The 23313-nt window shown below is 36.4% G+C and overlaps 2 protein-coding genes and 2 long non-coding RNA genes across 5 annotated transcripts in view; all 4 read right to left on the reverse strand.

Moving 5' to 3' along the window:
• Nucleotides 1-460: 460 nt before the first annotated feature.
• LOC127855688 (uncharacterized) overlaps nucleotides 461-23313 on the reverse strand; it is a 32256-nt gene continuing 9403 nt past the window's right edge. Inside the window, exon 7 of the mRNA XM_052391473.1 lies at nucleotides 461-576. Coding sequence (XP_052247433.1) covers nucleotides 519-576 — 58 coding nt within the window. The 3' untranslated portion in view covers nucleotides 461-518. The remainder of the gene's footprint in view (nucleotides 577-23313) is intronic.
• LOC127855687 (MAM and LDL-receptor class A domain-containing protein 1-like) lies at nucleotides 1056-10010 on the reverse strand. The gene is made up of 6 exons (XM_052391469.1): nucleotides 10006-10010; nucleotides 9670-9738; nucleotides 9321-9479; nucleotides 5128-5393; nucleotides 4874-5012; nucleotides 1056-1438 (listed from the first exon to the last, which is right to left on the reverse strand). The coding sequence occupies exons 2-6, from the start codon at nucleotides 9722-9724 to the stop codon at nucleotides 1071-1073; spliced, it is 987 nt and encodes a 328-aa protein (XP_052247429.1). The 5' UTR covers nucleotides 9725-9738; nucleotides 10006-10010; the 3' UTR covers nucleotides 1056-1070.
• On the reverse strand, nucleotides 6855-8606 carry LOC127855690 (uncharacterized). 2 transcript variants are annotated; one of them, XR_008037641.1, is made up of 3 exons: nucleotides 8350-8606; nucleotides 7685-7850; nucleotides 6855-6937 (listed from the first exon to the last, which is right to left on the reverse strand). It is a non-coding gene; the product is annotated as an uncharacterized LOC127855690 (long non-coding RNA). The 2 variants fall into 2 exon arrangements; XR_008037640.1 differs by having other exon boundaries at nucleotides 8070-8603.
• On the reverse strand, nucleotides 10013-11899 carry LOC127855689 (uncharacterized). Its single transcript, XR_008037639.1, has 3 exons — nucleotides 11762-11899; nucleotides 11442-11647; nucleotides 10013-10063 (listed from the first exon to the last, which is right to left on the reverse strand). It is a non-coding gene; the product is annotated as an uncharacterized LOC127855689 (long non-coding RNA).

Consider the following 23313-nt stretch of genomic DNA (forward strand, 5'->3'; position numbering starts at 1 on the left):
TTTACATTCTGTCCAGCCCTTGTGTAAATCCCTGAAAACCCCGTTGATTCTGCACCCTGAGTACTATTAACCATTTGGAGAGAGTACTATTAACCATTTTGAGACAATGTGTGGCGCACAAGTCCTGTAACCCTTGGGAAATGTTGGCAATAGTTTAAAGGTCACACATAAGGTAAGAGTTCACACATGTGTCTGTTGCAAAAACAGGCATCTAGTTTCCCAATGTAGAAGTTTTCGCGATTAAAAGTTTTTCCCAAAATGTTGAATTTTAGGACGCAAACATTCAAAGATTTCCTGTGTGGCGTTTTTATCAAAATGGTGGAACAAGCTCTAGCATGTGTTTCCAATTTACGAATCTTTTGAAGGTATAAACGTCTTTCAAACTACGCATGTTTATTATAAAAGTGTATTCAAAAACTAACCATTCTGCTTAAAACGTGTACCGAAACAGAGGCAGTAACACGAGGTATATGTTTAATGGATCTGTGTTGGTGTGTACAAAAAACACGTTTATGTCCTCAACACACGACGCCATGAAGGGCGAAGTCATCGCATCTTGCTTTGTCAAACACGCACCTGCAAAATCACGTGACATATGACGTGATGTGTACGCGTATATAAAAATGAAAAATATAAGCGATTGATTAACGGGCACCAACAAAAACTCGAGTCAGATATGTAAAACGTATAAGACATTAAACATTAAGTGAACATTGAAAGCTTAAGAAAAGAACCTACTGTTAAACGAACAGGCAATGACAGATTGGCGCCTTTCTACTAATAATAGTTACACTACTAATATTAATAATAAGTTATAAAAATGATGATAATAATAATAATAATAATAATAATAATAATAATAATAATAATAATAATAATAATAATAATAATAATAATAATAGTAATAAAAAAAAAATAAAAAAAAAATAATAATAATGAATTGTTTACTGAAAAAAGGTGATATAACAAATATTGCATTGAACAAGTGGTCAATTAGGAATTCCAAATAGCAATAAATATGTTGATATGATTTTTTTTCGATCCACAAGCAACTAAGATGTGTTTTTGACTTACTCGTTAGAGTATTTTATTCTGTTAGTGCCGCAAACAGGAGTACCTTCGTCTGGGCATTCGATGATGTGTTTATACTCGCAAAACGATATAAACACGGGGTCCATTGTTGTTGTTGTCGGAAGGGGTTTTGTGATGGTTTGCGTCACAAAAGTTGACTTGGTTGATGTCGTCGTGACGATGGTTGTGGTCTTAGGCGTTAATGTCGTTGCTTTAGTGGTCGAAGTAGATGTGGAAGGCTTAGTGGTTGTAGACGTTGTCATCAAGTGTGTGGTTGTTTGTGACGTCATATGAGTGGTTGACTTCGTTGTGAGATGTGTCGGATCGACGATTAACGGCGTCATCTCTGTGGCATTGATTTGCGGATCTAAAGTAGAAGCCATATTGCACAAAATAATTGCTTGAGATGGTCGATGTTGTACAATTAGAAGAACGCATGTAAACTATAAGTTATTTAAATCAAAGTACTGACAGTACTGGTGTGATGATGCTTTTGAAGAGGATGGATATAAAAGCATCATTTTAAGTTTATCTACATCACGAAAAAAAAATGGGTACGAAAAAAAAATTGTGAACAAAAAAAATTGGGTACGACAAAAATTGGGTACGAAAAATTTTGGGTACGAAAAAAAACTTTGGAGGTACGGGGAAGTAGTGCCCGTGGGGAACTTGACCCATTCAGCGAAACTGGGAGGCGGGTTTCATTCTTGATCAAATATTACAAGAAATATCTTTAACAGGATGTTCGACGTGTATTTTCTTAAAAAAAAAACGTTCTGTTACAGTTAAACGTTTGTGGGTTATTACATTACGTTACGTGGCAGATATATTCAAAACTTGACATGCTCTTTAATAACATCATGCTCTTAAATTGCACATGTATATCATACAAAACTTTATATTTCGTTGTTTCCTTTCCTAAGTTAATGATGTTATGTGTACGGACGTGATTTCACATGCCAATGTGCATGAACATATAATTATTTTCTTTTGATTTTTGTTTTTTCTCTAATTCAATAAGCTTAGGCATGTTTGTTCGTTAAGTACGGCAATAATTTTATGATGATTCCCGAAGGTAGGTATGAGCACATAGTCGAATACGACTTGAATACGTGAGTTCGCCCATGAACACATGGTAAGGTTAACTAAATCTCCGCGATATGACCTAATATGTGTTTAAAACAGCAAACAATATCCAACAAACGAATGAATTATCAAACATAGTGTGTGCACAGATGTGGCTCTGTAATTTCTGTTTAAAAAGTTTATCAAATATGCAAATGAGAGAGCACGCATAAAAGCGAGTTTCATAGATGTCGTACGGCTCTTATGCTGTTTATATACCATACTCGCTATAACGTTTACAAATGGCAGGTTCAAAATAATTCGTTTTCTTTACAATCATAATCGCGATAAAACGTTAATTATACACGTTTTGTTTCGCAATTTATTTACAGAATCACGACAAATGTCAAATACAATACAGAAAATGCACAGTTGTTTAATTGATCTATAAACATATAATGGATTGAATATAACTGATTTAAAATTAACGTTTTCAAACTATTATTAAATCTTTTTCCCAGAATATGCTGTCCTATTTGTAGCTGAGCTCCCTGTACCTTTATCAATGCTAATCAGCGAGGTATGCCGATTAGAAAAATCGAGCTATCTCAATCGGACTGGCTCGGTCTTTTACATAGGTCGCCATTGTGAAGAATTTGTTCATGGTATTATAACTTCGACGAGCTGCTTCGCAGCATCGTAAAAAATGACATGTCTTATAAACATAATCGCGAGATTGCCAAATGTAAATTCCATTGAATTAAACTCGCGCTATGTAAGTTTTTATTTACACATTTGCAATGGCAATAATATCCATCGATCACATTAACTACCAGGCTATACAAAGTATTTTTTTTAAACGTGAAGTATAATTACGATTTTGACATTGCATATAAATATTACAGATACGAGACTTACTTCCCACGTACTTTCAATAAAACATTAACAATTATACATTATTCATTAGGTAAACATGTTTTTGTCGCCAACAGTATTATTACTATATCAAATGTTTGATTTATTATAAGGTTGTTATGAAGCTAAAGTAATTTTAACCATCGCATATTTAAAAGTAACCCTCATCTTGACTCGAACCACTGACCCGTTGAGTAAAAGTCCATCGCTTGTACCACAGGGCCATCCGTGCTCATGCAATGAGTGATGTATTTTTATACTTTGTATAAGCAATGCTCGTAGTATCACAAAATATAACGACAACAACAGAATTCTCCAAATTATTCAATCGCTTTGCGTTGCAACGCTTTATAATTTTCAGGTTTTTAAATCGTCAAAAGATGAATATAATGGAATGGATATTTTAGAGCGTCGTAAATGTTCGGTATTACTGTTTCCTCATAACTAAAACGAACATTTTTGAATCCGAAACACTTTTTTGTCAATTTACCAAAACGTGAAAAGGCCCCGTTAAATAAAATATACAGAAGCCTTTTGTAAAATAAGTGCAATGCATCCAAGATACGTATGTGTGTCCATACTTCAAATTCAGTTGTGAACATGCGAATAAGAGTATATGTTTTTTGGCTTAACAAAAAAATGTCCATACATATATACATACAATACCTAACAATTATGTTCTTTCATCGTCATTGAAGAAAAAAATCTGCATTTAAAGAATACAGGGGTAGGATCTGGAAATTTTGGAAAGTAGTCCGTCAAATATTGCTTATGGCATATATTACAACACAGAGTAACCTTACGCTTGATATATCTAACACCTATAACGTCTCTACAAGCAGCACTCTCTTGATCACATTTCATATAATACAACTGCGGTCTGTGTTATTTCTTCGTGATGCTATGCAACACTATCAAAAGCCAACGTTGTTGTTAAACGCATAAACAATATATATTTTCGCAACTAAATTAATAGTTAACTCGTTATAAATGTGACAGTCCGGCAAAATATGAAATAGGACAGGACTTTCGGTGTACAGTTTATGTTCAATAGATATTTGGTTTGAAACATATTCCAAATCAAGAATATGCATGATGCCGGGCTGGCATCATTGAGGATTTAAATAAATCAAACATGGCGTCAAAGATAGCCGCCGTGTCTGCACTTTGACCTATGTGTTTATATAAATATGCCTTTATCCATTATTTTGCATGTGTTCAATCTAAAATAACATTATGTGAATATGGTAAATGTTTTTTAAATTAATCTATCGAAATAAAAAAACAGATATTATACCCAAAATGACTGCCAATATGGCCGCTTGTGCAGATAATAGTCAATATTCCATTCCAATCCATTTGATCTGAGTTCATGAAATACAAACTGGAATAATCGTTTGAACGGTAGTGTGTGAAGTTCATAAAATAGTATCCACATAATGCCTTAAAGGGACCGTCAACCGCGGTTGACGAAAAAATGAAAAGTTCTAAAATACCGTATTTTTTACAATTATTTGCAATTAGCATAACCAGTATTGTAAAAGAACTTAAACGTAGTTCTTTAGAGGCATAGTCGATCGTTGTCTGAATTTCGTTTTTGTTTTCGAACTTAAATACGAGAAAAATCATTAAGATTTTAATATGTAGTCAATTAAAAAATTCCGCACTCCAATGGCCATTTACTTAAAAGAAGTGAATAAATAGTATGTATATTGTATAATACTTTTTGTTTGTTATATGTTTTTTTATGTTAAACTTTCGTTGTCTGATATTTATGCTTGTGTATTTCTAGCAATAAAGGTACATTAAAAAAAGTATGCACCGGGTGTTGTTGTTGTGTTTGTGACGTCAGTCCTTGAGGCGCTGGATGGTTTGACTTCGCAATAACCAACCGACACATTAATGTCATCTACAGCAATGTCACCTTGATAGCCATTGCCTATTACCCCACTTAGGAGAATCTACGAAAGATATATGTGAAATCATGCATTTTTTTGATTTTCCAGTTCGTTTATGTAGACAATACCTGAATAAAACATGTGAAAACGGTCAAATAAGTATTCCAGCAGTTCTTACCGAATAACTTTGATTGGAATTAAGTGGCACTTGTCCTTCTTTCCACGAGTTACCTTGATCGCCAGTAAGAGACCAAACAACCTTGCCAGGTAACCCACCGTTGGTAACTTGGTAGACGTTAAGTCGACCTATCGAAGATCCATACATGTGGTACCAGAACCGGAAGCAATGCACAGGGTCTGAAGTCACCTCAATCGTAGGACTTTTAATCCAAGCTGTATCGAACAAATTTCGCGGAGCACTTGACTCTGTGAATATGTACGATCCTGAAAGTCAATATGGTATAGGAACTTAAAGAATATAAATTGCATAATTCATTCTGGATTGAATATATGTGTTATTACGTAACATTAAAAAACAATACAAAATACATATCACTATAATGTTTAAGCATTCATAGTTTGTATCTGCCCTTTATAGGTACAATATATTTAACGAATGGACAGTGTACGCAACATGTTTTATTTGGAGAAGGTTTTAATTAGAAAATTTACAAAAACATCCTTTAGATTTCGGTAGTTTTAATTTTAATGTAAGTAGCAAGAGGCAATGATTTTTTTTAAATGGGAATATTTGAATGATATTTGACATTGATGTTATACTACTTAAAACAAACATAATGATGTCTTTCTTTTTTTATTTGGATGAAAAATAGATTTTTTATGATTTTTTTAAAACACGTAAAAAAATAGGTGCATTTTTCTGCTGTTTTTTCAGCCAAAAATCTGGTTCATTGCCAGCAAACAACTGACATTTGCATTTAACCAGCTATTTTGGCCATTTATAAGTTATTTTTATCTATGTGAATGCCTTTTTAGACATAAAACACATTAATACATATCAATAACAAATATTTTTTATTGGTTTTGCACTTTTTACTGCACAGTTTATGGCAAAATAAAAGGGGGCATACAAATACATATTTATGTGCGTGAATAGCCTTTGTCTTTACTGCTATCAACAACAATCCTGCAGCTTTTTTAAGGTTTTATTTTCAATGATAACTAATGTGGAACTAACACATAATTTGTTGACACAATTTATATTTGTTGTGCATACACAATATATAAATACTTGTGAAATGTCCAATTACCAGACATTACATAATGATGAATTAAAATGACACATGCCTCCCAATCACGATGACGAGTTGTTCAAATAAAAAAACAAAAAAAACATTGTTGATGTTGGTTTTTTGTCAGTCAAAGGTAGCATATAGGCAAAAACTAATCTCAAAGATTGAAATTTTTCATAAATGACGATTGATGAATCAATTTACTTCAACTGCACTCTCACATGTCAGACCGACAGTGTCATGAGCAGACATAGTGGTCACTACAAAACGGTGAAATTCTTATGGGGGCTTTCAATAGTTTTGACAAGTTTTATATGTTGTTCACTCAATTAAAATAAATTGTCCATTAGGTAAAATAAGTCCTCAAATTATAAATACACCACAAGAACAACAGCCAATACTTAAATAAGGTTAACATGAAGACAATAGTTCACTGTCACACATGTTTAACAAAAGTAAAATCATTTGCTTCATTAAATAGGTTCAAAAACCAAAATTCTTCTTATTTAAATAAGACCTAACACTAGTTATTTGAACTTCAATGGATCTGTAAGTATTTTTCCTAAGATAGGTGAATAACAAACCTATCCAATGGTTTAAAAAATCTTATATTCAGTTATCGCCTATGGCGATTTCTTCCTGATTTCTTTTTTTTTCCTCCTGCTGCCTTCAGCTTCTTTGCCTCAATCTCCTCTATCGGGGCCGCATTCACAAACGGCAGCTTCTTGCGGTAATCTGTAACATGTAAATGAACATTTGAGCCGCACTCTGGGAAAACGGGGCTTAATGCATAAGCCTAAAGTGTCATCCCAGATTAGCCTGTTTAGTCCACACAGGCTTATCAGGGACAACACTTTCTGCTTCAACTGGATTTTCTTTAAGAAGGGACTTTCTTAAACGGAAAATAGCTTAAAGGTTCATTGTTTTTACCATTCAAGGCTTTTTAAAGGCTGTTGGGGGAGGGGGCCTTAGCCTTCATATTATATAGGAAAAAGTGTGTGAAACCCAAAATTTGGGGATACAACTCACGCAATGTTAGTCATAGTGGAATGAAATTTCCAGGTGTAAGTTTCTTTTTTTGGGATAAGTGCATGTAACCTTTTTATGAAAATTTCTGAGGGATTGTAGACTAGATTAGGCTACAGCTTTAGAATTAAAAAAAAAAGACTGCTCTTCCTTATCTTGTGATATCAGTCTTCTTAAACTCAATTATGTAATATCTGTCTTCTTAAACTACATTTTGTGATATCTGACTTCTTAAAAGTATAACAGTATATATTTCAATTGCATAAACATTAGTGAATTACAATAATGATGATTAATTAATGTTGATAATAAATGTATTTCAAAATGACCGATACATTGCCATAAAATAAAATTACATGGGGTTTATGTTTCAAAATGTCATTCTGCTGAAATGTCATTTATATACTAAGAAAAATATTTATTGGTTAACATTGCAAATTATTTTTTATCTAGTACCTGACGCGGAATCTTCAACTTTTCAGCTATTGCAGCCCGGTCTTGTTTAAATTGACCTGGCTGCGGTGATACACGCTCACTGTCAGGCTCCGAACGCTCACTGTCAGACTCCGAGTCAAACTCTTCCCAATCCTGAGACTCTGACTTATTAGTATCAGACATATGTCTGCAAAAAGAATAATTTAAATCAAAGAAATAATATATCTACATAATATAACTAAAATACAGTGACTGTATCGAATTGTTGTTCACATCTGACGTTAAATAAAGATTCTTGTATCTTGTATCATTAATGCTATATCCGAAATACTTGCTGTCCGAATTGTGCAAGTCTGTATTTTGTATTATCGAAACGTCTATTTACAGATATACGAATGAAATCTACCATTACGATATAATGTCGGCATAAATATATCCTTCAATGATGTTTTGCACGTACAACACATTTTTTGGCAACTTTACAGAGGAAAAAAAGAACAATTGATATTAACGTCGTATGAATTGTCAACAACGGCGGCCATCTTGCCATTCATGAAACCGGTCCATACATTAGCAACAACCAGCAGAATCACGGCATTTTGCAAAGCAATTAGTGGCATGAATGGAAAGGAGAATGATTAACCTACAAAATAAAAGCAATTTTTCTACTGGGCAATGTATCTTACCTATTTTTCTCGATCTCGGAAATTTTCTGAGGTTTTCTTTTAATCTTCTACGCAACTGTGTGGAAACGAAAGTGCTTTGCCCGCGAACATAAATGTATTAACTTATATGATTAGTGGTTATTTTAACCATATCCAATCGAAAACCACCTTAAAAGCGACGTAATTCCGACCCCCTATCGGCACTATTTTTATGAACGAGATTTCGCGCAGGAATTTTTCAGAAATAAATGAGACGTACGCAGTTGCCTCCCTTGTGCCCATCGCTAATGTAAGACATAAAACACGTAAAACACCACTGGAACTCATTTGGCTATCCATCAAAACATGCTCGGAAATTAATATTTTCCGTTCAAACCTACTTCGTAAGTGAATTGCTAATGTAAAAAAACATTCATGAAGTGTATTAATAAAATGATTAATTTCATACATAAGATTAAATATATGCGTTATTAATTGACAGCATACAATTATCGACAGGCAAGATGTTTTCATATTGCGTCCAATGTATCAAGTGTAACAATTTATTTAAGATTCGGGAATTTTTAAGCGAATTTTTTTTATACGAATTCCATCATAAAGTTCATATAAGATAAACATTTTAAAACGACCAAGATTCATCAAAATTATGTCATACATGTGGCTTGTTTAGTGGTTACAAGGTTGATTTCAGGTTAGGCCTTTTGACCTAGTTTTTGACGCATGTTGTCCAGATTCAAAGACCAATTAATGCTCAAGATACAAATATTAACAAAGTTTCATGCAGATTGAGTCATACATGTGACTTCTAGCGTGGTAACAAAATTTGACCCGGTGACATAGTCTTTGGACACACGTAACGAAGATTCGAACTTGGCCCAAATAAACAGTTTCAGAACAAATAATATTTCGTTATGCCCATAACGTTGATGCTATAAACATATGCATTAAAACTCGTGGAAATATTGCAAAAAAAAATAAAAATAAAAAGCGACCAGAGGAATTGCGTGTTGTATGATCGAAGTCTGGCCCCGTGTCGTCCGTGGGTGTTGATGATCCATACAAAACCCAATCAAAGTCATCAAGACCGTGCACGTTACGCCATGAGCAAAACGAGTTCACATCAAAGTTACACTGCGCTTGATTGAGACTGTCTGAAATAAAAACAGCAAAGGCACAACTATACTATTATTATCGCATTAATTATTATTATTATTATTGCTATCACGTGTACTTAAACTCGGCGAATTGTAATTTCCTCTTAATTCTAACGTTACAAATGTCGACAATATTATTACTAATTGTATGCGTAGTTCGAGTCAGAGAGTCGTGATATTACATTACCGAGCAGAAAACGCTTATGGTCAGTGTTGTGGTTTGCTTCGGTTCTCTTCGGCATCCTGATAATGTTTGCTGATAATAAATAGATGACGCACTGACTACAAAACGCACTGTTGCAAATCAACGTACTTGTATGACGCTTATTTAATTAATGATAATTCCATTTTCGCAAACAGCTTAATACGGAGCTTAGTTGTAATTTAATGCTTTGATGTTCCATTATAATTTACCGAATCTTTTTATAGATATATATTTGTGTCCGTAGATCTGGAAGTTAGTGTTTGCGAAGGAGCTTTCTTAGGATTTCACAATTTTAATGAATACTAAAGAGTTACTTACGTTCAATTTCTCTGTCATTTGGGCAAGCTATCAGTTTCTTTATGTTGATATAATAGTACTGAAAATATAGAAGGGGAATTCTCTTTAAAATGAAAGTGTCAAAAAAAAAACATGCCATCGAATGACCTAAAATGCCTTGTTAAACGCAGATAAATTACGCACTTAAGGTAGCGCACCTCTTATGATTTCCCGCGATCTATTTTACGATCATTGCCGATCTTCAATGATCGCTTATTTCCGAGAGATGCATTTTATTTTTTTCAAACTTCGAATTTTGATATATGTTTAACTTATTCATTTAGAATACATTATTTTCACTATAAATATTGACTTTGATTCAATTATCATCTGAAAAATACGATTTCGCGATTTCTTCAAATATCGAGCGAGCCTTTTTACCTGTTTACTTATGGATTCTAATTTAAGGTTGCACAGATGTGAAGTTGTCGTGGCCGAGTGGTTAAGGCGATGGCCTAGTAATATTTAGGGATTTTCCCGCGCAGGTTCCATTCCTGCCGACATCGCATACTTTTTGCGACGCGTTTTATTTCTTTTCTAACGTAATTTGATTTAATATAGCACATAAGCTATGTTTATTGTTAAATATTTTGAAAATTGTATGCACATCCTTCAATTTTAAAATTAAAACAACGTTATGGCTAAATTGATTAATTTACTGCTGAAAATACGAATGATGCATGTTGCATTTTTATTCTTATTTCAAAAAGTAAACGGTAAATCTGTCTATTTTTTTGTATTTTTGCTGTATATAGTGTTTCTATAAAAACAAAGTTTAAAATATAACTTAAATGATACAATTTTGAATTTTATGACACTTTGTTTTTAACCGACCCAATTTTTACTTGGCTGAAATCACTTACATTTCATAGCGCTATTCCATAGATTAAAATTTGTAAAAAATAAATGTCTGTAAAATAATACTTATTTAATCTTGTTTAAACTTTAAACACCTTTACTGCATATGTACACACCAACTGCATGCCCATATTTGGAAATCTGAATGAATTATGGAACTTTTATATACCCCAGGGGTGAAAATAAACTGGACAAAAGTCGAGCGTGAGTTTGGTTTTGAAAAAATCGGTATATTTTTTTAAAAAGCATGGAAAGCCTACCTACAAATTTGCATGTAGTTCAGTGAAATGATGCTGATTAGGAAAATAATTAATTAAATTATATTTGGATATGTGGCCATTAGAGGTGCGCTACCTTAAGACACCTTAATATAAAATAGTTAGTGTTTTAATGCATTTCTAAAACTAGTCATTATTGCAACAAGAGAGACATCTCCACACAAAAAGCGCAAAGTTGGTTCATAATAAGCATTAAATGCAACAACGTCAACTTATCTTCCTAATAGCCTATACATGTTATCAATATACCTTATGATAATAAGCTTATAATATCATTCTTACCGAACTGCCTAACAAACAAAGCCAATCCTTTCCCTTTACCAATTCACCATGCAAACACGTGTTTGTACTAATATGACCAACTATTTCGGACAACGAATCTGATTTTCTGTACACTGGTGTTGCTTCATGGCTGGGTGTGCAAACACATTCAGAGGCTATGACACGTCCAGCACCGGACAACAATAATACTAAACATGTTAACAAGCCTGTAAAGATAAAAACAAACATCGACATGCATTTGTAATTGAAACTGTATAATAAGAAGTGAAATGTTTGTGTTTCTCTATAAAAAATAAAATCAAATAAAGAAAAAACTCTACCTATTAAAGTAACCAAACTCATACTCGCTTTTGACGCTTCCACGCTACTTTAGTGTACGAACGCCATCTTACCGACTTGTGGGTCAGTACTCACTGAGGTGATCTCCAAACGTGACCACATTTTCAAATTAAACATCTCTTATCTTTCTCACCACTGACAGTTAAAGCAGTTCATTCGGTCCTTGTTGAATATTGGGTCATTTATCAAAGAGTTTTTGTCAAAGTCGTGCTTCCCTGTTATTTGAGCTTTTCAATGTAATGTTTAGTTAAATCATATTATTGATAACATGTTTGCGTTATCTTCATGTTTTGTCTCATTTAATGACCTGAATTCATTTTTATAACTGTAGGACGACATTTTGATTTTCTATATTCTTTCTCCGTATATTTTCTAGGTTACCCATTTGTCTGAACCATTCTTTGACCACTTGGAAGGAGCAGTAAGACGAGTCCAGTATGTCGAGAGATTTGATTGAATCAATGGTAAGATATGCTAGGATGCAAATCAGAAAATTAGGTATTTTTTCATTTTGGAATCGAGAAATGACTCATTTATGTTAAAGATATTTGATGCGTTTATCGCAGAAGAATAATCAGTTGGCGGTTTTGCCTTTTGTCCGGCGCGGGAAAAATTTAGTAATTTACTTGAAGTATAGTTTATCATTTTAGTATACCGCATGAAAGTGACCATTGCATTCGCGATCTAGTAAGCCTGGATTCGAAACATTATTTAACCAAGTTACTTTACTTTATATGTTGTTTTCTAAACGATTACGCCAACATTGTCGCCAGTCAAAAAAAAAAGGATTTTACATTTTAAATGATGATGTATGTATTTCCCGCATAATAATACATTTTTTTCCGAGAATGCACATTTGCGTTGATTAAATGTCCATTTGAACAGTAGTAGATATCGCACTGGTCATATAGAAGATGTAGATAACAAAATAAATAATACAAATAGGATCAACTTGTGAAAGCAGCATATTGAATGGAAGTAAGTCCCACAACGTTGGCCCTTGATATCCCGTATATTTATTCCTAAATAGAATGCATCGGTTTACTAGGGAGTATCGTGTCGGCGTTTAGAAAAAACTTTGTTTTCATGTTTGGGACCATGCCTATTATTTCTTCTGGTCTTCTGTGTACTTGCAGTATATGGTTCGATTCTTGGTCCCATCGGTACAAGTCTCATCGTTTGCCAAACACTATTTCTAAGCAGAACAAACGCCGTTCTCTGAAACGGTATATCACCAAATGGCAGTATGTTAATTATAGATATTAAAACTATGGTATTAAAAATCAAAATAAATCGTAGTATCACTTCATTGTAAGCCTTTAAACAAAATTATATTTAAATACTTCATGGTATAACCCCGTTGGAAGGCACACAACCCCCACGAGATTCATAATTGATCGCAATTAATCTAATTTCAGATCATATTATAGTGTTTAACCGGGGTATCTATTCAAATAAGAAACATCTAAACGTTTTGTTAAAATTATAAAACGAATTAATAAACTTTCAACTGTCTGGCGCACTATGAGGTACATTACAAATACAGTTGAAACACACAAGCTTGCTAACAATATTTAAAGACAGCTGCACGGTTTTGTTAGTAATCCGTCTTTAGGAAAAGTGCAGTACCTATCTCGTATATGGATGCCACCACCGCATGTCCAAGATCTCCACTCCAAGACAAACCGATTAAAACGAGCATAGTAGTGACTATACGTAATAATACGAAACAATAACAATATTACATTGTGTCACATGCCTTGAATTCAATTTATTTTTAATATAAAGCAATGGACCAATATTGTCAGTTTTATTTCAGTCGACTCAGTTTACCGTGTCTTACCCAAAAATAAAATGTTATTTCGGACACTATTTCAAATAATGCGTGTATTGATAACCTATTGGTTTGGAGGATATATACAAAAAAAAAGTATTTTCTATTTATATGTTTAGTCAAAATACGGAGTGACATACAAGTTAACATTTGATATTTGGACATGATTCATTTTGACGCATTGTATAATCGACCGCGATATCATAACAATATTCTTCCTGTTGCACAATGTCAGTGAATTTGAGCTCCCGTGTCCTCTGCGTTATTCCAGCAACACAGGTGACATCGTGAAAATTGTAAAAACGATCCGCTTACATATTCTACTATGTTATGTGAAATGAAAAATATTTTTAAACAAACTTTTTAGTAAAGGTGTAATCCCAAATGGGAACTGTACAAAAAATGAACATTGAAGGCACCATACAAAAACATATGCCAAGTGATAAAGAAATCTAGTTATGTGAGATGATCACTACAACTACAAATTATTCTTAACAGTAAATGTGGTTGGTGCGATGATGTACAAAACATATAACATCAATAATAAACATGACATTGAAGCGTGAATAGAGGTCCATATGCATCTATATATTGATTATGTCTATTGTTGCAACTGTTGTGGCTGACCTGAAGAGTTGCGTCTGACCCATGGGAAGCGCGTTGCGCATGCGTATAGAGGAGACGCCCGGAGCCTGTCCGACTGTTAACGAACGAACACTCAGTGCAATTAGCTTGTGATTATTGTTATTAAATCGTTATATCTTTTAGCACGTGTTTAGTTTTACCTGGATAATAGTAAAGATACATTATTGGCGACGAGGCAAATACTTAAAGAACAGCGGGATTCCGGGTAATTAAGAACTTTTGCATTTGCCAGTTTGGCAACCACGTGCTATTGAAACATCGTATTTCACAACTGAGATCGTCTAGAGTACGTTCGTCGGTGCAGATCGACCAGCACAGATTATTTTTAAACAAATTTGAGCCAGTTTGGCAGTATTAATTTGTTTAAGAAGTGTTTCTCTTGAAAAGAAAATTGTTGCTGTGACGTCACGAGTTTATGAGCACACAGGTGAACATGTACTAGCCGTATTCGCAGTTTGCGGAGGCGCACAGGGGTACGTCGCAGTTTGCGCACAGGGACTTCTCGCATTTGCAGTTTTCGGGGGCACACAGGGTGTTTTTTTTTGCAGTTTGCAAACAGATACTATGCTGCAGTTGTAAAGACGGAGGGAGTTGAACTTGGCTGTTCGTATACTTATGACCAGTTTGGTTGGTATGGTGGGCTATTGTTGCAATTAATTAAGTGAACATTGGTTAACAATATTATTCAACATAATTTGGTTTAAATACATCGTTTGGACTATTTAGGTATTAAACTTCTGCAGTGATCCGAACTGTAAGATGCAATAAATACACAGAAGTTTTATGCAAGGCCCGGAATTGCCTTGATGATGTATCTGAAAAACAAATAGCTTCTGATATTTAAAGCGGAATCAGTAGCGGTAGATATGAAGATGAAGAGCAGCAGCCCATTTAAAAACGATAAGAAAAAGCAGTCAAGACACGATGAAAGGCCCTGTAAGCCCTCAATTTATAGCCAGGGGGTTGAACAGCCGTTGAAGAAACAATTCAGAAGAAATGAGAGCAGTGACTCGGACAATGAATCAGCGGTGCGGGTGGAAAAGAGGCAAAAGGGAAATCACTCCAAGACTTATGATCATTTTAGGCGTCGTCGGTCACAGGATAGGGTATCAGAGGAAGACGACGACAGTGGCTCGGGAAATGAAGACGACAACAGACGGTCAGTTCGTAAACATTTCCGCTACAGTCATGCTCCATCTGGTGGTAGGCCATCACAAAAGCCAAAGCACAGGAATCACTCCAGCGACTCCAGTTCGAGATCAGGGTCAAGACACGGTGTTTCAAGGAGGCGGCATCGTCATGTACAAGGTCGTCACAGGGCAAGGTCATCACAATCAAGGTTATATTACAGTTCCAGTTCAGAATCTGATAGTTTATCAGAGAATGAATATCACTCTAGAGTCCACGGTGATCCAAGGAGGCAGCCAAAGAACCTACGATATGATGGACGAACCAGTTGGCTGTCATTCAAGCAAAAGTTCAACAGCTATCGGAAAGTCTACAAATGGTCTGATCATGAATGCCGTGATTACCTGAACTGGTGCCTCGAGGGGAAGGCTCTCGATTACTTCACTATCGAGACGCATATGGGAGAAAGTTTTTCTTTCCGTGACATTATGCGAAAGATGGAAAGGCGCTTTGGTTCAAAGGAACTACCTGAGACAAGTAGAGCTAAGTTCCAGCAGGCTACACAGCAACCGGAGGAATCGTTAGAAGATTGGGCGGATAGAGTGTTAACTCTGGCAATACCTGCTTTTAGGGACCTTCCAGATCAGTTTGGTCAAAGGGAGGCAGTTTCAAAGTTCTGTCAAGGTTGTATTGACAGTGAAGCAGGGAAACACGCCTGTTTTGAACGACCACGATCTATTCAGCATGCTGTTGATCTGGTACGACACCATCAGTATGCCACTCAAGTGGTGGATGGCAAGAAGGCTAAGCAATATGATCAAGAAATAGCGGTCAATGCGGTTCAGTCCCCGTGTGATGTGAGATTAGAAAAACTGAAAAAGGCGATCGAGCAGCTGACTTGTAAGTTTGAAGATAGTTTAGCATCAAACAGTGCAAGAAATAACGAGGATATGACGTTCCCACAGAGGACTTTCAGATGTTTTCATTGTAATGGCAGGGACCATATAAAAAAGAATTGTAAGGTGTACCAGGAATCCCTTAAATCAACGTCTGAAGGTCAAGTGGCTGAAAAGAGTCCACAGAAGACTAAACTCCAAAGGGCCGGTAGCGAAGGCCAGGCACCGCAGCCCGATGTAGCAAGAGGCCATTTGTTAGTGCCGGTTGAAGTGCAGCAGGATGCTTCATCTGGATTGGCGGCTGAAAAGGAAGGGGGCAAATCCGTGTCAGCAAGTGGAGTGGAGACCACAGCAGTCATGGTTGTGACGGCAGGGTCTTCGTATGTGAATATGTTGATAGGAGACCGTCAGGTTAGGGCTCGGGTAGACTCTGGAGCGGATAAATCTATACTGTCTTCAGCAGTCTATGACCAGTTAGAGCTGAAACCAGGCAAGGTCAGGGAAATCAACATGCAGCTTGCTGATAAGAATTCGGTTCTCAAAAGATTTGTGACACAGCCTTTACACGTACAGCTTGGAAAGCAGTCTTCCAGGGAAGGGGTATGTGTAGCGCCAATCAGTGATGAGATGTTGCTGGGACATGACCTGCTGCGGCACTTCAAGGCATTGATTGATCTGCACTCGGACTGCCTTTTAATCAATGGTGAAAGTATACCTTTGAATACAACATTCAGAGATAAACCGGTGGTAGCAAAAGTTATCATGTTCAAACGAACAGTGGACATAGGTCCGGATCCGGATATCCTGTCAGGAACGCCAATTCCGAGAAAGGGTCATAAAAAGTCATCGACGGCAGTTTGCCCGATGGATGTCAGTTCTTCCAGCGGTGACAAGGTAGAAGCTACTGTTAGGGTCCAAGAGTGTCACTTCTCGGACAAGAAGGCAGGAGGTCATACCGAGTCCTGGGCGGTTGGATGTCTACCTTTGGTAGGGGTCGAGGGCGATCAGTCCGAGGATACAAGTCCTGTTCGGAGTCGCACGACCACCAGAAGAGACGGGGTCGAGGGCGACCAGTCCGAGGATACAAGTCCTTTACGGAGTCGCACGACCACAAGAAGGGACAGTTTGTCCCAGATCCAGAAGAGCTTGGAGAGCCAGCGCCAGGTGGATAGGTGTACAAGAAACCACACCTGTCGTGTCCCTGGGTGTGACAGCGTGGTGGTTAAATTTGAAAAGGTCCATGCGCCAACAGTTTACGATAGACAGTTGGCCGATCCAAGCGGCCAGTTAGCTCATGTTTTCAATCGAATGGAATCGGCTAGTCAGCCTGATTTATATCCGTGGGATCCGGGGGGCGAGCCGTTCACTCAGTCGTGTCGATTGTTGGCTGGAAGTTTTTCCCAACACCCACTTTTGTTACAACAGGAGTGAATTCACGCTCCTTACTTCACTAGGCCCTATCATCGATTTCCGGCGCCAACAGAAGATGGGGATGTGAGTGCGATGTTGGCGGAACCTCAGGGGGTGACAACGCAGCACATCCTGAAGGTCACCACGAGAAACGCAGTCAACCTGTCTGGTGCGATCTCCACAGGGCAGGTTGCCCTGTAGATCTACCTCGGAAATGGATGGTCCCCGATATACGCCAGTTTGGCAATCCAGGACAACAAACCACAACCAGACAAATGGCAGAATATTGTTTCGGGCGGTGGTACCTGGTCCGGGGAGCGGTTCCAACAATAAAGACAGGGGGAGTGTTGTGGCTGACCTGAAGAGTTGCGTCTGACCCATGGGAAGCGCGTTGCGCATGCGTATAGAGGAGACGCCCGGAGCCTGTCCGACTGTTAACGAACGAACACTCAGTGCAATTAGCTTGTGATTATTGTTATTAAATCGTTATATCTTTTAGCACGTGTTAAGTTTTACCTGGATAATAGTAAAGATACATTACAACGATAACAACGAAAGCAGTAAAAACAATACCGTGATATCCATTCTAAACACTAATGCAATTTGTTGAATGGTAAAATATGTTCAATTATAAATAATGGATCATAGAGCGTACTTCGTGCAGATCACACTTTTGTTTCTTAGGTTTAATGCATTATAAATCTTGATATTACTGTGATAGAGTTTGGCAGTCTCTTTTCATTTAACAACCAGTCTGTGAGCCTTTCCCCTCACGGCCATGAGCACGTGTCTTAGAATAGGCTTTAAACTTCTTTGAATAGGCTTTGTACTTAATTCAGATCACACGTGTGTTTCTTAGGTTTAATGCATTATAAATCTTCATATCACTGTGATATAGCTTGGCAGTCTCTTTTCATTTAGCAACCAGCCTGTGAGTCTTTCCCCACACGTGTCATGAGCACGTGTCGTCCCCTGTTTCAACAGGCACGTGCGTTTTCTACATCTTTTTATTCACCGAGAACAAGTGATATCAGCTGAATGCTAAATGCAGAAACGTTTCATATATCTTGGATATATTAGTTTATGTGATTCTTATGTAATACACGCGTTTCACGTGCGATGCGAACTTGCGTTCAACTATATGGCTGCTTTGCACGAGTGGTCAGTCTACAATCACCGTTTTATCAAATATTAAAACAAATATTTGTTCTTCGGTCAAATTGTCCTTCGAAAAGAAAAACAATATGCAAAACAAAAGCAATACCGTTCGCATACTCGCTTACTTCCATTTGCAAGAGCAGCACGAGGAAGCCACCCCGCACGTGGTCAAGAAGTTTCGTAACGTCATGGATAAATGTTAATGCAACTTCGTGTAAACGCTTTACAATATCAATATGCGGAATTTCAGGTTGATGTTTTGACCCTGTTATTAGGAAGGAGAATAATATCAAAGTACTGACAGTACTGGTGTGACGATGCTTTTGAGAGGATGGATATAAAAGCATCAAGTTAAGTTTATCTACATCACCACAATCACCACAATTGTGTATGTTGGTACGAAATAAAAATTTGGTACACAAATTTGCGAAAAAAATTTGGGTATGAAAACAAATTTGGGTACGAAAAAATATTTGGGAACAAAAAATTGGGACCGAAAATTTTTTGGGTACGAACAAAAAATTGGTAATGAAAAACAAAATTAGGTACGAAAAAAAAATTGGTTACGAAAAAAAATTGGGTACGAAAAATTTGAGGTACGGAAAAAAAATTGGGGGAACGGGAAAGTAGTACCTGTGGGGAACTTGACCCACACTCGCATATTTTCGGCCCTTTCCGTCAAACATCAGATAAGTTCCTCGAAGGCAATAGTATGAATACACATATCGGAAGCGGTAATGCGGTCCTACCTACGCGCGTCAAAATGTAAGCGAAATATGTACACAAGTCTGTCAGGAATGATTGAATTAACGAAGAAAATCTTGTATTGATGTATTTTTTTTTGAAGAAATGTGCAGAAAATATATTAAACAAGAGCTGTGTTTGTGAAACACAATGCCCCCTGCTGCGCAGCATTGAAGCGATATATTTTACCTTTGACCTTGAAGGATGACCTTGACCTTTCACCACTCAAAATGTGCAGCTCCATGACATACACATGCATGTCGAATATGGAGTTGCTATCTTCAATATTGCAAAATTTGACCTTTGACCTTGACCTTGAAGGATGACCTTGACCTTTCACCAATCAATATGTGCAGCTCTATGAGATACGCATGCACGCCAATATTGAAAAAGTTATGGTCAATGTTAATGTTTTCGGACATACAGACAGACGCTTTATATTTGACATTTGACCTAAAGGATGACCTTCACCTTTCACAACTGAAAATGTGCAGTTCCATGAGATGCACATGTATGCCAAATATCAAGTTACTATGTTCATTATTAAAAAAGTTATGACCATTAAAGTTTTCGGACGGACGGACAGACTTACATACTGACTGACTGACTGACTGACTGACAGTTCAACTGATATAGGCCACCCTACCGGGGGCATAAAAAGCAATGGCGATATTTTTTTTAGCTACATAATTGTTAATAGTTTGATATCACAAAATGAAAGTGAAAGTAGAACTGTCAAAAATGACATCCTGTCAACGTGTTGTTTTTGCTGACACGAGAGGGCAATTACACTCAATGTGTTCACATTTTGACCATAGGCTTTGTCAATGACCTTTATAGTATGGGTAGCTTTGATATTATTTAATGCTATCATGTAACTGCATGATTGTGTATATGTTTACAATACACAAAGCATAAATAATGATATAAATATACTGATTGAGCTTATAATAATCTGAGAACTATAGCCAGGCCAATTAAGGACTTAAAATACAATTTTGTGTCCTGATTTCATGAAGAAATGACCATGCATGTCCTAGATTTCAAATTCAAGGCCCTGGATGACACATTGGTAGCATTACCGTTAAACTGAGACCAGGCTTATGAAATTAGTTTTAATTGAACTATCTAAGGAAATCTAAATCAGGCACTGATTTTTCTTGTTTTAGTAGTCATAGATCAGTTGTGGCCTCTGGGTAATGACCAATTTTTGCTTACTTGTCACACCCTTAAAACTTTCCACACGTCTATAATAGCAAATCTGGATTTAGGTGATCTTCAATGGTACATTTAAACTTCAGCTCTGTTACAAGAGTGCTGGTAAAGTCCAGTCACATATTTAAATCTAGGCCATGTCAAAATCAAAGTGTCAAAGACAAATGAAAGATGCGTTCATTAATTATTGTCCAGTTGTTTACTACTGCTGTAAGTTTTTACATAATATGACTGATGAACATCATGTGAGAGAAAATTCACATTATCATTGTATATCAGGTTTAGCAGCCTTTTAGATAACAAAGTATGTTAGTGTTCAATGTCGCTTCTGGGGATCAAACCCGTAGGGCTTTTAGGAAGATACTGACATTTTCGATCCCTCGAGAGCAACCAAACCAAAAATTAAGTCAAATATTTTCGACTCGGTTTTTTGAGTCGGTTCATGAGGGATAATGGAGCTTGATTGGTCATTGTCGGCTCTGGTACTACTTACATGTACCCCGGGTACTCTTAAGTATACTGACATGTACCCTGGGTACTCTAAGTATACTAACATGAACCCCAGGTAAGGTAAACGTAATTGTACTCGGTCCATATTAGACTGTACCCGCGCCCAAAATCCGATGTCGTAAAACGCGCAACCGATTATCTTAAACACACTTCTCTTCAAAAAACACTGCATCAACATGCTTTTTGAGTATGTGTTCCGATAATATAGAGGCCATTCTACAGAAAATTGACATACATGTGAATATATAATTATTACAAAAAAATAGTCGACAACGACTGATTTAGGGTAAAATTTCCCGGGTACATTTTAGTATATTTAACGTACCCGGGATACATGTAAGTATACTTAAGAGTACCCGGGGTACATGTACGTAGTACCCGAGCCGACAATGAACAATCGAGCGATACTGGAAGGTGCAACATCTCTCACGCCCCCTAGCATCGCCTTTAGCAGTATTCAATTCTCAACAGGAAAGTGCTGGAGTCCTTTATCCCGAGGGACAAAAAAACTGATTAATGTTCGAAATAATTAATTTGATAAATGACAATTCTATTATTTGAGCCGGGTCACAGGAAAAGCGCAGTCAAATCAGTATCCAATAAAATTATTTGTTATTGTCAGAAAAACGCTTTTAAGCAAACAACTTTCAAGCGACTGCAGGCTGATCTAGATCCAATCTAGCCACAATCGCCTTAATGTCTCTTTTACTGTGACACAGTTCATTTAACTTTAAAATGATAAAAAGTACTAACACTAAGAAAGGGTACGAACCAGTAAAGAGTTTGAAATCAATGTTGAATTTCAGGACAGCTTGGTGATCTGCAAATCCCCGATGAAATGTTGATATCGGGTATCATAGTCATTCAATAAGTCGCAAAATGCTCGAATACAATTTATAAAGCACAATGTGACTTATATTGATAACTAAAAATACCAGTATGCCAGTTTTGCCGTGTCAAGTTGTTACGATCCAGAAAGTCCTTCATTCACATCGAGTATATATCCTTCGAATTCCAACTATTGTTGTCATAAGCGGAGAATTAGTGAATAAATAATTCATATATCCTAAATGACAGCTTCTAAATAGCGAAACAAGCCAATTTATGCAGTAAGAAAGTTTTGAATCGAGACTCTCAGGGGGGCGGCCATTGTTGAATGTTGAAACACGAACGACAACTCTGCTAGGAGAATGTTATCAATGACGAGCAATCTCCTACGCAGTGGCGAATGCAAAAGGGAAGTAACTGAAAAATCGAGTTATCTCAATCGGACTGGCTCGGTCTTTTACATAGGTCGCCATTGTGATTTTTTTTTATGGTTATGATACCTTGGACGATGCTGTTCCATCATCGTCAAAAAGGAGTCAATGCCAAGTTTAACATAAAAACTTGTATGCCTGACTACTTTCATGTCAATAATTCTCAAGAACTAGTCCGGCACCACTTCTCAGTGTTTAACCGGCGGGTTATACTTGAATATAGTTCATTTTAAAAGAAATAATAGAAATAGCATGCACTAGACTATTACAATTTTGGCATGGTACCGTTTTTCAAGTCTGTAACTTTATTATCGAATTTCATAAAGCATTTTTTATAAATATTTTACCATCACAGGGTGCAGGATCACATGATTTTGTTGGGTACCCAAGTTAACGTTAATGGATGTAAAAACGCCGGTAATTGCTGCTTTTTTCCAAATAATTTTTTATAACAAGTTTTCTTAAGAATTTCAACTAGTGCATAAAATACAGATTTTTATGCTGCCTGTGGCAATGTGTGGCAATGTGAAACACATCAGAATTACTTTATTTAATAAGCCTGTGTTTTAGCTAAAAAAAGTATATGTATACTGCATGAGTATACTTCACGTGATATTTTGTCACCGATTTCAGACGTATTACATGATTCATTCTTATACATTAAGTTATCGGCACAAACTGCAAGAAAAAACTGTCTTTTATGCACTAAACAGTTTTGCAAATGTATTTCAATA

This window comes from Dreissena polymorpha, chromosome 13, assembly GCF_020536995.1.
Source record: "Dreissena polymorpha isolate Duluth1 chromosome 13, UMN_Dpol_1.0, whole genome shotgun sequence".
In the NCBI taxonomy this organism is placed as follows: domain Eukaryota; kingdom Metazoa; phylum Mollusca; class Bivalvia; order Myida; family Dreissenidae; genus Dreissena; species Dreissena polymorpha.

Coding starts and splice junctions, on each gene's coding strand:
- LOC127855687 (XM_052391469.1), bottom strand. CDS start 9,724: ATGCCGAAGAGAACCGAAGCAAACCACAACACTGACCATAAGCGTTTT. Junction 5,394..9,320: donor TACAACACGCAATTCCTCTG/GTCGCTTTTTAT, acceptor ATTGACTTTCAG/GATCGTACATATTCACAGAG. Junction 5,013..5,127: donor ATTCCAATCAAAGTTATTCG/GTAAGAACTGCT, acceptor TATCTTTCGTAG/ATTCTCCTAAGTGGGGTAAT.